The following is a 14,449-nucleotide window of genomic DNA, read 5'->3' on the forward strand; positions in this document are numbered from 1 at the left end:
CAGTGCTAATTAGATAGTGTGTCTAGAGCGCTTTGCAATGCCCAGTGCATAGCAGACTGTTGACAATCCAAATTCCAGCAGAGAATGTTCTTTCCAGCTTCTGAAAACTTACATAGTGAACAGATGTCTGTTAAGAATTAAAAAAAGAGAGAGAGAGAGAGAATTGTATACATACAACTTGTATAAAAAAATATCAGAACCCCTAACAAACCTCAGAAAAAGTCCTCTGCCTTTGAACTGTTATTTGTCCGCATATTGCCACTCCAAGGTGATAATCCATCTATGAAAATGGAGTTGAGGGTCACTTTTAACCTAAATGGCCTAATTCAAATGTCAATATAAGATTGTTTCAGCGGAAACAGAAAATAAGGTAATGGAAAGGAAAAGAAAATGAATACACCGAATGATGGAAATGAGACTTCTGTCTATACAGCTTAAAGATGTATTCCCAAAAATTTTATCCCATGTGCCCTTTAAAGGTTGTTCAGGGGCGCCTGGGTGGTGCAGTCGGTTGAGCGTCCGACTTCAGCCAGGTCACGATCTCGCGGTCTGTGAGTTCGAGCCCCGCGTCAGGCTCTGAGCTGATGGCTCAGAGCCTGGAGCCTGTTTCCGATTCTGTGTCTCCCTCTCTCTCTGCCCTTCCCCCGTTCATGCTCTGTCTCTCTCTGTCCCAAAAATAAATGTTGAAAAAAAAAATTTTAAAGGTTGTTCAACAAGTCCTATTCTCTTTTCATTGTCCATCAATTACTACACTGACTAGTTCAGTTTTTCTTCCTGGGTGTTTGGATGTAGTATTTCGATGTTGAATGTAAGGAAATTATTTATTGAGTGAGTGACTATAAAGTTAATATTAATAACCAAGTAAAAGCTGTTTGTTAGATTATTGGTTTTGATTCATTTTACGACAAAACAAGAGTCATCAGTCTCTTAAGGATACTGATACTCAATCGCGGTTTCCCTGATGGGATCCTTTTAAATTGATAAAATAAGTTTAACTGGTTGTTTCGACGTATGTTGTTTCAACCCTAGCATGAAGCTACAAGATGGTTTTCCCTTTCGATTTTGAATGAATAAATTTTTGTGAACTGGTGATCACTTTAAGCCACACGTCAAGTCCGATTATCACATGGGCAAATGAGACTATTCAGGAAGACATGTTTGCACAACAAGCATTTGCTTCAAAAACACATAACGGTGTCGGGTGGTCTCACGGCTTAGGAATGATGAGATGTAGGAATGGAAGATGAAAGAGCTGGATGGTGGGTGTCTGAACCACGGGGACAGAGAAAGAAAAGCTCATCCACCTTGGAGACTCCGTGCACTCTCATGGTCTCGGTGGTGGTGGTTGCTGGTGGCGGTGTCCACGTCTGGGAAAGAGGCACTGTGAGGCATTCTCCCACAAGCGTTCTGGTACAATGGACGACGAGTGGCACCATCTTGAGGCGGTGGGTGGAAGGGCTGGTGCACGGGGCTCCTTCTTAGAGCTTCAAGGGACGAGTTCCTCTCTGGAATATGTGGCAACAGTTCACTGATAAGACGGTGCAATACACTGTTGTCTGGCAAGCTTCCCCTTCTCTCTTCAGCTTTAATTTGGTCACAGATGTCTTTAAGGGCAGAGTCCAGAGCCTCAAACACAGACGCTTTACATTTTGCCTTTTCAGCCTGTTTTTGGGGAGTCGAGTCCTTTTTCCTCCGGAAAGGCACGGGACTGACTAGAAACGCAAGTTTAGAAAGGCCGGGGTCCGTTTCCTGTCTTCTGGGCTCCTCGGCATTCTCGTGTTTAGCCCTTTCATGTTTCAGCACTGTGGTGAATCGGGTGTAGGAGGCAGGGCATCTGCCCTTGCAGGAGCTGATGAGGTGCCGGTGGTGGTGGTGGTGATGGTGGTGGTGATGGTGGCTGGATCCATAAAAGCTCTCAGAGGATGTGAAAGAAAAGTGATCAAAGTCACTCTCGCTGCAAAAGGACGACCCTTCCACGTGGATGTAATCACTGTGGTCAGACACAACTCCTTCTTGGTCACTGTCGGAAAACTCCAAATGAGTTCTCGGTTGCTCGTCACTGGTGACTTCGATGTGAATCGGCACCAGGGTTTCAGGCTCGTAGCTGCGTTGTACGTGAGAAGGGTGTCTACTCCGACTTTCTTCCTCCAGCAGAGACTCGATGGAAAACCGCCTTTTGGGACATAAACCGTTTTGTTGGGGTTCTAGGGTTATAGGAGAGAACATATCATCTCCTAAATTTGGCATGGATTTTGACTTTTGAATCAACTTCTCAAATTCAGAAATGCGAGTGGGGACCATGTCCCTGGGCACCTCCTCAGTGGAGGACTGACTCCAGCCATGGAGCAGGCCCTTGTGTTGCTGTTCGTTTTCATACTGCAGGATTCTCGACTTTACCGAGCAAATCACCTCTGAGTTCATCAGATCCTTGCGATTGATGCGGTGCATTTTCTTGTACATTTTTAGGAACCCTGGGGCGTCATGGGCTGACCTGTGTCGGAGCCTCGATCGGCCGTTACCACGGCCCTCCTGGATGTACGGGGAAGCCCAGGCCCCAGGGCAGCTCTCCTTGGACTCCTCTTCACATAGCAGAGAGCCCATACTTTCTGACTTGGCTTTTGGGTCAGGGAAGCTGTCACAGTCACCATTTAGGAGGTCATCACAACTACGGGATTTGATTTTGGGGGAGACTGTCTCTTCAGTGCTGCTCCAGACCTCTGCATTTTGCCGGGCCATTTGCCAGCCGTTCTTGAACGTGATGGCCCTCTGTGAGTCACGAGGGACATCCAAATGCTGTCTCTTGTAAGCGTTACAGTAATCTAACTCATTGGAGGGGTTGCCGTTGAGCCCTGAGTAACTGTAAAGGGATGGACACATATCATCCCCACCTTTTAATCCAGGCCAGCGTGGTGGAAGAGAGACATGTGGAGAAGTTAAAAGGTTCACAAAGAGGAAGCATGTCAGTTAGCATCAGATAGCACAGCAGAGGGAAAGCAGTTAGCATGGTTTAGTCTAGACACGGATTGTTACACATGTAGCTTCAACTTTAGAGGAAGAAAATCCTAATTCTAAGGCAGGGTAATACTTTTTCAATGAATGTAGCTTCGCAGATATTAGAGTTAACAAAACCACATATAAAAAGTAATTAGTGTAGTTTCGATACCTATTTGTATTGTGTTCATACATCTTTCTGCAAACGAGGTATGCCCAAACCACAGAAGTACCTCGGAAGCTAATAGCCTGGCCCGGTGTAATTTAAAGGTTTACCGATTAAGGCCAAAAGTGGTAGAGGTTTAATCAACTGAATAGGGTCAGGATTTGAGTCTCATTTGATTTACAATGGTAGAGAGGTAAAGAGTAATTTATAAATTTGCATTTAGTCACTACTTCCGTAACTGTATTAAGTAACTTTTCGTGGGCGTTAGATAGAAAAAGCAACAGGACAAAGCATTTTCCAAACTTGTAAAATCAAGATGCTTTGAAATACTGCTGTTAATATTTCTCCAAGACACACAGTACAACCTCTTTAAACATACAAATTTACCTCATTCTATGAGGCAGATTCTCTTGCCTCATTCTATGAGGCAGATTCTCTTAAGAGTAACTGGATATAGTATAAAATTCTCATCAGAGGCTAATGCATCTTAGTTTTTTCCAAGGAGGTTGTTTTTTTTAAAAAAATAATTTGCAATCTGATAATAGCTAAAACTGACCTCAGTTTAGAATATGTTTAGAAATATTCTTTTCTTTTGCTCTGCTGCGTTAACTCATAAACGAGAGGCCAAATTAACATCCAATGGGACATTTTCATCTTAGAAGGAAACCTGATGAAGGAAAATCTCTCTCTTGATAGTTCCTGTCTTACAACCTTATCCAAACTTTGCAAAAGTAGATAAGCACATCAAGCAGATATGTAATGTTTGGGAAAGGAAGTTGAGTCAACACTCCCTAGGGTAAAAATGAATATATAAATTAATCAGAACCCTTTTAATTTTTGGGTGCTATCCAAGCATAATGAATCGATGGTATTTCATGACCTATTTACTATCTTAAAATATTCATTTGCATAAATGAGTGGAATCTGATAAATGTATGTCTGTTGATTGGATGAAAGGTATCGTAAAAGGGGCTCACTCATTCTGAACCTTCCAGGGAGTAGGCCCACTTTTACGAGGCCATGGAAGACGGCTAGTGACTCCCACCTATCCGGAGTCCAGGCATCCAAACCAGCCTGTCTTTTGCACACAAACCAGCTACCACTTAGCTTTGATTGCCACATGGCCACGCTTTTCGTGCTTACGTTTGATACGTGTGGCCGAATCTGTGCTATTTAGGGGAAACTTCTGTTAGAGTGCAAGTTCTTTACACATTTCAAATTCCTTTTGTGTTCTGTTTCAATGCCAGGCGATTGGGGAAGATTTCAGGGCCCCAAATTAGGTATGGCCTTAGGTACCTGTAGATGCTGGTTTAATCCTCAGTCTCCATCTTGGGAATATTCCTGTTACCACAGCAATAATGCACTAACCAGTCTTCCAGAGACCTGAAGGAGACTTGCCCTCTCTCAACACAGCTCACTGAACTTCCAGAGAGGAGAGAGAGGCCATATGGAGAAATGGCTTGGTGAATCTAAATTTTCCAAGTATGGCTTGAAACCAGTTGGTTCTTATTAGTGGACTGTTCTGAATCAAACACCATGTTACACGCGTAACATGGATATTCTACTATCTATGTGAATGTTGGCCAAAGTATAGAACAGATGACGAAAGAATAAACTTCCGTAAGTCAGACAAAATTTTATCTCGAATTAAATAATCAAAAAAATCCAAGTACGTTTTAGGCAACAATGTTCTTTGTTGCTACTTCTAATTCCTACTCTATAGATGTGATTAACTTTGCTAGTTGTAGTAACTTTAGACCATTTCTTTAAAATACGCAAATATTTATAAATGTAATCTTTTAATGGCCTGACAATAAATTAGGTACTCTGAATGTGTTCAAAAAAAACCACAAATGATACATTTGGAGGGAAAAAGCATTGAATATGCTAGATGATAGAGTCCTTTAAGCCACTCACATAGCTCACCAAACTGACCTAGTCTGTGTAAAAAGAAAGCTATTGTTATGAAACTGGATTGTATTCAAGACACTGTATTTAAACGCTAACCATCTCTGCACGGTTAATCTTGCCCAGCTGTCACAGGTAGCCTAGGTTAAAACTAAGCTAGTAAATTGCTTACCCATCAATCTAATAATTGCTCACCTTTTGCTCTTGACGGGGAAGAAGGGGAGGAACTTATGAAGGACTGAGTCAGGGTGGCGCTTGACCCTGGGAGGTCCGCTCGGCCTGGGCTGGTCCTGCGTGCACCGTGATCCAGGCCCCTCGGCTGCCCCACCGCAGGCTCGCTCTTCCTCCTTTTCCTGAAGTCACTGGCCATGCTCGTGGCACTGAAACAAGAGATCAGCTTCAGTCAGGCTGCTGTTAGAGGAGGCTAGTATGTCAACCAGAAAGACTGATGGAATGTGCTAGTGACAGTGGTACAACTCTTACCTCTGTTCCCCCGAACTGCAGTTTTCAGAATTCATTCCTTGCTATTAAACGCTATTTCTTTATCCTCTCTTTAAAAATATTCATAGACTGTATTTTATTTTTTTTTATTATTTTTTTTAATGTTTATTTATTTTTGAGAGGCAGAGTGCAAGCGGGGGAGGGGCAGAGAGAGACGGGGGGCGGGGGCAGACACACAATCCAAGTCAGGCTCCAGGCTCTGAGCCATCTGCGCAGAGCCCCATGTGGGGCTCGAACCCACAGACCTCAAAATCATGACCTGAGCCAAGTTGGACGCTTAACCGACTGAGCCACCCAGGTGCCCCTGAGACTGTATTTTTTTTTTTTTTTAAGATAAGTTTTAGGTTTATAGAAAAATTGGGCAGTACAGAGAGTACCCATACACTCCCTTTTCTGGTGCGTGCTGTTCCTCCTGTTACTGACATTTCTATCACTGTGATATATTTATTACAGTAGATGAGCCATCTTGATTCATTATTATTAAATGTAATGAAAGTCTATGGTTTACATTAAGGCTGTTTTCTGCACAATATCCTGACTTTAAGATTTCTTCAGGCCTTTTTTGGGGCGTGAATAGCTCCAATAGAATAGCTCATTCTATTCATTGTTAAATAACTTTCCATTATATGGATACACCAGTTCGTTTATCCATTCACCTACTGAAGGGCATCTTGGTTGCTTTCAAGTTTTAGTAGTATGAATGAAACTGCTATAAACATCCATGCGCAGTTTTTTTGTGCAGACATAAGTTCATGATCACATTTTAAAGTACAGATCCTCCTATTGGTGGTGTACGTTGTGACTGACAATTCAGTGGTAGGATTTGTGTCATGTATCTTTTCTCTGTAAAGAGGAGTTCCAACAACATGACTATATCCGGGGAAGCGTGCCGACATGAAAGAAAGGACTGGAAAAAAGAAAGTCACCTGATGAGACAAATTTCTCTTACCCCACGGTTTCCCTACGGCTTTTCCTACCAATCTTAGCTTGAAAACACTTACGCTGAAATTCTAACATTTTCCCAGTGAAGTAATGAATGAATCACGATCTGACCAGCAATCAAACTGTTTAAGGGGACTTTCATCTGGTTGTATGAAATGGTGTAAACTGTCTATAATGGCAGGACATTTTTATCACGGTCTCGGTCTGAATATAGGATCACTCAGGACAAACGCTAGTGAACAAGGATACGCATCACGCGGCATGCTGTCTGTCCGATCATTACACAAAATTACATCAGCAACAGCAGGAATGGCAACACCAGCTCCCACGAGGCAGCAATACACACAACTGCTTTGCTGCCGTTACTGTCTGCACAGCCCACGCGCAAACCTGCGAGGTGTGCACGTTACCACTATCGCGTAAATGAGTCGATGCGACACACACTTTGCAAGCATAGAGTTGGAGCTGGGCCTCAGAATTTGTCTTTGTTCTTCTGAAGAGGATAGCCGTCTTTTCCTAGACCTGTTTTTGCCGTCACTGTCCTGTCACGTGAGGGTCTGTGCACAGTCTTAATAGCAATCTTAGGTCAGATGAGAACTCTGAAACTCAAATACTTTAGGAGTGTCTATAGATGTAAAAGATATGAGAGGAATTTGAGGAGCCTTTTACTTAGTGACATTGATGTCACTGAATGGCCCCCATGAACCCAATTTACAAAGGACCCAATTGACAAAGTTTTTGACTTACGCTGAGAGAAATCTGTAGAAGGGCAAATTTATATTTCTTGTTGGTGATACAATATGGCTGAGAGTTTGTGTTACTCACTCTTGCTAGTGAGCTGTGTCTGAATTTCGGTAATGCTTTCAAGTTAAGTGATATTTAAAGCCTATCAGCAGGACTTAACCTTGGTGAATTCGTGGGACAGTTAGGGGTAGTTCCAACTTATTCTGGCCCAGTTCTAGTTTGTCTCTGCTCCTTGCTAGCTATGTAAACTTGGTAAGTAATGAAGCCTAAGTTTAGTGCGTTCAGACCTAAGGTGGGGAGAATAGTACTTGACTCACCGTGGTGTCTTAAGGATTGAATATGTTTATGTACTTAGAATGTGTGGTATATAGTAAGCCATTCTTTATTGGTAGCAACAGTGTTTTTGATTTGTGCGGTCAGAGTATAATGAACAAATATGTATAGAACATAATTTAGAAAATTTCTAATAATTTACACATTTTTTTCAAATATGCCATCGTAAGTATCATCTAATAATATTGAAAATTAGACGTTTATAGTTCCCGTTTAAAGAAAAGAAAACTGGATAGAGAGGAGATAGGGAAGGGAAGAATTTCTTGGTAGAGGAACCCAGAATTATTTCACTTAGTTTTTATAAATTTTTGAATATGCTGATATACAGCGATGCAAAAACACAATAAAACAACTTCATAAAGTATGGTGCTTAGAATAATAATGACAGATAACGTAATCTTCATTATTATTTCACTGAACAGTATTCCTATTAAAAAAGAAACCACTGGTATAGAATATTCTGGTTGCATAATGTAGTGACATTCTTACCTAGTGGGTCTTTCTAGGCTTCTGTCTATTGAGGATTGATACAAGGAGGCCTGTTAAGATAGAAAAATAGTTCCATGAAAATTTTTACCAAGGTAAAATTTCATTTGTCCGTGGACATTAAATTAGGTATCCTAAAATGAATATTGTAAAAATTGAGATAAAAATACCATGTATTTTGATCATAAAATGTCTTTCAAAGAGAAATCATGTAACTCGATTTCTACTTTCTTCCTATCTACTTTCTCTTTTGATATAATGTGCTGTATTTCTCTTTGTAACTCAAATTATTCACAAACCAAACATTGCCTGGGGCAAAAAAAAAGTTGTTAATTGCTCCTTCTTGGAGGAAATAGACTGTAAGTAGGAATCTTCTACATTAAGGGATGGTTTGTTGTTTAAAAAAAAATATTTGTAGGCATCATTCGACCCTTATACAACATAAACCTTCTTTATAAATTTTTTTGTCATGTTGCCAGGCGTTACCTTCAAAGTACAACATCTGAGCAGAACTGAGACATCTTTCCTCTGTCAACACAGACATGGCATTTTAATAATACCGCCGAATTTGGTTTGAAATTAAACTAAACTATCTGGTACTTAAATCAGGTACAGACTGACATCTTTCAACTTAGTTAAGTTCAGGGTTAGTTTAAACAAATGATTAATGAACCCAAATATAACCTTTTTATAAACAGAAGTGGTCTTTTAACATTTCCATGAGAAAACCAATTCTCCGTTGTCCATGGTTGTAGGAACAAAGGAAAATAGATAATGCAAAGTGACACATAATTCCAAATACCTGTTGTGCACACCATTTTCATACCCCTTCATTCTGAACAGGACAAGGAAACAGATATTAGGCAAAATTATTAGATAGGAAGTTTTTACTCCCCATGGCCATCTCCTAGAATAATTACTGAAGTACCTAAAAGGCAAGAGAGGATCTGTTTTGAGCTCTTGAACATTTGAAATGACACTGCAGAATGAGCGAAAGTGGTTATGGTGCGACGTCTAGAATGTATATAGGAAAATGTATACAAGTATATATGTGTAAGACTGTATATGTGTTCGGGCCACATTTGATCCATTATTTATCACAAACTTTGGTCTGATGAAGAGCTGAAATTCTAGTTTAAAAAATGGCCTTCCGTATGAAAGTTTAAAAACGTCAACCAAAAAGGCAGGATTTGACAGATTTTATTTAAGTGCCTATCACACAGAAATATTTAACCAGAGTGTTAAAAACCTGCTTAAGTGGAAACTAAACCACACTTTAAAACCTATTTCTATAACTTTATTTTCTACTTGCAAATCGGCACCAATTAACCAATTAAAATATTAGTATGTAATTTTGAGATTCTTTATGTAGATCAGTCTGACAAGCCCTCTTATGCATAATTCTAAAGGTGGTTCTGTTAATTAATATTTTCATTTAATTTCTTCTTACCGAATGCGAATGGAATCTTGCCCAGAAACAAACAAAAGCACCTTTCTGCAAGAGACTATCGCCCCTCCTTTGAGACAGAAAAGACACAGTCTAATGTTTTTAATTCCTAGAAAATATTTGGATTCCTAGGTTCTCGACAAATATAAAATTAGAAGAAAGAAATTTGGTCCACTGTCTGATAAATGTACATAATTACTTAACTTGGCAAAGTCTGAATCGTACACTGGAAAAGTGAAAAAAATAAACACTAAATAAGAGGGAAAACAAAGAAGGAAATGAATAAAATATTCTGATTTAGAAACATTAACTCCACAAGTCTGCAGAAGAGCAACATCAAATAGCCTCAGAGTATTGCCATCTGTGTAGAGCACAGCATTCACGGAAATGACAAACCACAGTTGATTATCAAAAAGTGTCAATTTCAGAACATCCCTAGAGTGACCAGAGATTTTGAATTGCCAGCTTGGGATGAGCCTAAACAAAACTGTAACATGAGAGAAAACATAGTGTAAGAAGTGAACGCTCTATACTGATAAATTTATTGTGTTTTAGACTTAGGCAAAGAAATGACAATGATTCCTCCTTGTGCTGGTTTCCATAATCCGAAAGAAACTGAAACCAGTTTTATTTATAGTCAAAGGAAGACATTCGATATTAAATTACAAGGAAACAGGAGGAGGTCTAGATAGATGACCAAGGGAAAAACTTGAATGATAATTACATAAATGACACTCATTCTGAAATGGAGATTGTGTCCAGAAAAGGGGTTAGCTATTTTACCTATTATGATCTACTATTTACATATTACCATTATTTTAACATACCTAAATTAAGTTCATTTTGATAAAGTATGGACATTGAATCACTCTTTCTGCTAAGTGATCGTGTGATTTAACTTTGCTTAGAAGTCCTTAATGGTTCGTCGTTAATGCCAGTTTCTCAGTTGTATTGATTAAAAAGTTTGTTATTCATGGCATATGCTAGACACTTGATAAATGGTAGCCAGGGTGATATGTAATCAATTACAAATTTTACCAGAAATGTTTTACATAAAGATATTAAATATAATATCTAGTACCTTAGCAGAGTGTTTGTTTACACTCTGAAAAACCATGATGTGAGAGTAATATGCTACAGAATCGTACAATAATCCTTCTCAATTCCAAAGAAATAATGGCAAATCAGTTAAATCATCAGCAAAGTGCTTTTTTTATGTGATTTTTTTTTTTTTGGCTACTACCATAGCATGTAGAATGTATAAAATTTCTACAATTTTTAGCCCAAGTTATTGTGTAATGTTAATTATAGAACTCATTTTACAAAAATAGTTGACAAGGAATAGTATTTAGTAAATAACTTGTTTCTGGAAGATTTGAACTCCAAATACATCTCTTGGATGTGCTAAGAAGTGTGGTATAGAGGAAACCTCATGGAAGTGGAGGTTAAGAGATCTATGTTTTATTTTTAACTTGCCACCCTCTTACCTTGTGATATTGGACATATATGTTTTTAATTTTGGGGCTCTACTTTTCTTGACTTAAAAATGAGTGAGTTGGACTTGGTGATCTCTGAATTTTATTTCACTTCTCTAAGAACCAACCACCTTAAAATCATCCTAGAACTATCTGACCAAAATATCAGAAAAAATATCTGACCAAATTGAATTCCAAAGTAAATTGTTGGGTATTTTCTTCTGAGACTGTGCCTGCAATTCCAGTTGTCACCACTGTGTGTCAGTAGTACTTCCTGAAGCATGGGTATCTTAGTAGTTTTATTTTCTAGTTGCACATTTTTTTTTTTTTTACCAAGTTAGACTTTTTGATGAAAGTAAGGTATTTATTAAGTGTCTTTGTATATATTTAGGACCACAGAAAATCTGTGTAAAACCAGTTTACGCACTTTGCTCCCATTCCAGCTACTTCTAAGAATTCCCACACAGAGGCTTTTATATAGCTGATGTTTAGCAAAACTGTCACTTTTGCTTATGTCAACCAGTAAGTCTTAAATATGCTTTCCAAAATAATTTCAATTTTCTTTGCAGAGAGCAGGATAAAATCCTTTGACTCTGGAATGTTTCTTCCTTTTTCATACTCTCTTTGACTATATCAAATAAAATTTGACATTGCCTGGAATTTTTTTTTTTTTGCCTAGCAGATTGTCGTGAGTGATGGCAAATGCATTTCATCTCATATGCCAGTCATAATCTATTATAGTGGCAGCCTGGATTATAGCATTGAGAAGGATTAGTAATGCCTGTCAAGGGTGTTGAACTGGGAAATCGTGACATGTGTCCCAGTTGTTTGTCAGCCCCATTCTTGATTTTATCTGATGCTAAAATCCACAAATTGTATGTAGGAAAATGAAAGAATCAAAATAAATTTTAAGAATATGTGGGGCATCAACATGTAATTAAGAATCTAAACTGTCATTCTGCACCTCCAAGCACGACGATAAAATTACTCTGCCTCGTATTTTGTGCAATCTGATCAAAACAGGTGGTTGATATATGCGCTCAGAGTGCTACTTTTGATTTTTTAATGATCACACTCCAGGACTATGTTGAACAGTTCCACTGAAAGCTATGGCTGGCATGATTCTTCACCTACACTGCAGAAAGAGCCAACAACTTTGGTATAATTAATGTCCAAGCAATGATACTGTATACAACACAACGGTGCAACGGTGGGTTCTCCAAAATAGCTTAGACCCTATGGTCAACTGTTAAAACGCGGATGGTTCAGAATCACAGTAATGGCTCCTAAGAGAGAAATCTGAAAAAGAGAATAATTTGTTTTTACCTCATTGGAAACACCAGAAGAATGATCTTGAACATAGTCCAGAGGCTTTTTAGGAGGCTGGGTGTAGATGCACCACATAAGCAGAAGTGTAGAGATGGAATATGGAGGAGAATCAATGGCAGCAAGGAATGGACATGTGGAAAAGGTGACAACAGTTAGAAACTGAGTGCTGACAGCATCAGATACACATAAAGAGTGCATGAATGGAGCAAAATGGGGGTGGCCCAGGAGGAAGGGTGCCATGTTCGTAAAATATTCTCAAGCACTGGGCAAAATTACTAGTGATTTGATTAGTAAATTTATAAGTTCATTTCATCAGGTCAAAATGAGCACTCCTAGTCTCTAGCCACAGAGGAATGCGAGGTGTATTAAACGAACATTAAAGGAGCAGGTGGATAGCTGGTGAGTTTCCATGTGTGGCTAAAAATGATTACAGGAAAATGCTGATAATTTATGCTCAGAACAGAAATCGGTATGGTCCCTACAAACCACGTAATCAGTAATAACAATACGCAGAAAATAAAGCTAGAGAATCTTTATTCCTCTAAAATAAAATGCATTTATGTGAATACTTGGATACAAATTAGGAAAAAAATGAGAGAAAACACTTTTCCTGTTAAGTATAGAAATTCTAGGAAAAATCTTTTGGTATATATTTATTTACAGTCACTTTTGATCCAGCTCAATAAGATGAGGAATCTAACCAAGTGTCCCTTGCATTTCAATGGACTAAAGGGATGACTATAACCACCCCCCACCCCGCCCTGCCCCGGAACCAATATATGGTCACTTTATGAGTATGCAAATCAGTACATGGCATGGTAAAAGAAAGATTATGCTCTCTGATCTTCCGTAAAATTCTGTGCAGTGGAATAACTGGTAACGTAGAGAGTTTAAAATCCAGTACCACCAGTAATATAAAAAATACACTGACAAATAACAAATGCACAGCTATTGGTAGATAGAATTCCCCAATAAAACTTAATGAAGGAAATCGTTATTGAAGGCTTAGGTTGGCTATCTCAAGCAGACTATGCAGTTCTCACAGGTCTGCCTTTGGCAGGCTTGGGGACAAGATGTTTCACTAGCAAAACTAGAAATCAAGGTCCACAGGGGTTATTTATTTTTCTCTTTCCCTATATTCCTGTGAGTAAATGAGTATTTTATAGTGGGAATATACTGATAATATATTATGGTGGGAATTGCCCAGAGTTTTTCTGTTTGTTTGGTAGGCCCGGGTTTAACTTCTGACTCGACCACTTACTGTCTTGTGCAAATTACTTAACCTCTCTGGTCTCCGCTTTCTTCTTATTAGAGGGGCATCCAGAGGACTCACTGACATAGTGAGTTCAGATCCCAGCGCTCTCCAGGTGCTTGGTCATTCCTCAGCAAATGGGAGCTTTAATAATAGTAATTACTGTTATAAATGCCACAGTACTTCCTGTGATTGAACGAGACCAAAAGGGACTGTAAACAAATATGAATCTTCAATAAATCTGCAACAGTTGTCTAACTATTCCAGGACAAGACCTGTCTCAGCATTTTGAATTTGTTTGGATAGAAAGTAAGCCTAAGTAAAGAGAAGCTGCATAGGAGGTGTCTGGGCATGTTTAACCCTTCGGTACAGAAGTGAATGTGGGCTCAGCTGTACCGAATTTGCATATGCAGCACAGGTTCGGTTCTTGTTCTGTGAATGGCACCTATCTCTTCCGATAATAGTATGTTTTATCAGTCAAACAACATTCCCCTAATTTTCTTACATTAATAGTCTGGCCTCACTTACCGGGCGTCCAAACTCCAGTTCTGAAAAGAATTTATACCAGGGCTCATTTTCTAAATCTATGTCATCTGGATTTATGCGATCATTCTGGAGCAGATGTGAAGGAAAAGGGAAGGAAAAGGCACACTGAGCCGTGTGGTATGAAAAACACGCACGCGCATTCGCACGCAAACAGGCACCGACTCATCCAACGAATCTCAGCAGGACGAACAAAGGAAGTAAAGTAAAATGAGTAAAATCAGGATATGAAGATGAGCTTCGATGGCATCACCTAGGCCCCTAGTCACTTTCTCTGTCCACCTCTGTCCTCTCTTTTGAGTTTTCTCCTTAGCTGGAGGCATAAACCATGA

The 14,449-nt window shown here is 39.3% G+C and overlaps 1 protein-coding gene and 1 long non-coding RNA gene across 47 annotated transcripts in view; one reads left to right on the forward strand and one right to left on the reverse strand.

Moving 5' to 3' along the window:
* SORBS2 (sorbin and SH3 domain containing 2) overlaps positions 1–14,449 on the reverse strand; it is a 351,293-nt gene that overhangs the window by 35,532 nt on the left and 301,312 nt on the right. For 30 of the 46 annotated variants that reach the window (XM_040489964.1, XM_040489961.1, XM_040489969.1 and 27 more), the window contains 5 exons: positions 14,103–14,186; positions 12,320–12,376; positions 8,075–8,124; positions 5,261–5,445; positions 1,305–2,888 (listed from right to left, as the gene is read on the reverse strand). In XM_040489964.1, coding sequence (XP_040345898.1) covers positions 1,305–2,888; positions 5,261–5,445; positions 8,075–8,124; positions 12,320–12,376; positions 14,103–14,186 — 1,960 coding nt within the window. The remainder of the gene's footprint in view (positions 1–1,304; positions 2,889–5,260; positions 5,446–8,074; positions 8,125–12,319; positions 12,377–14,102; positions 14,187–14,449) is intronic. The other 16 variants (XM_040489983.1, XM_040489982.1, XM_040489988.1 and 13 more) reach the window with 5 other exon arrangements.
* Positions 1–14,449, forward strand: part of LOC121039704 (uncharacterized) — a 104,183-nt gene that overhangs the window by 10,560 nt on the left and 79,174 nt on the right. The window lies entirely within an intron of this gene.

Source organism: Herpailurus yagouaroundi, unplaced genomic scaffold (assembly GCF_014898765.1).
Source record: "Herpailurus yagouaroundi ecotype Mexico unplaced genomic scaffold, PumYag 181, whole genome shotgun sequence".
Taxonomy (NCBI): Eukaryota; Metazoa; Chordata; class Mammalia; order Carnivora; family Felidae; genus Herpailurus; species Herpailurus yagouaroundi.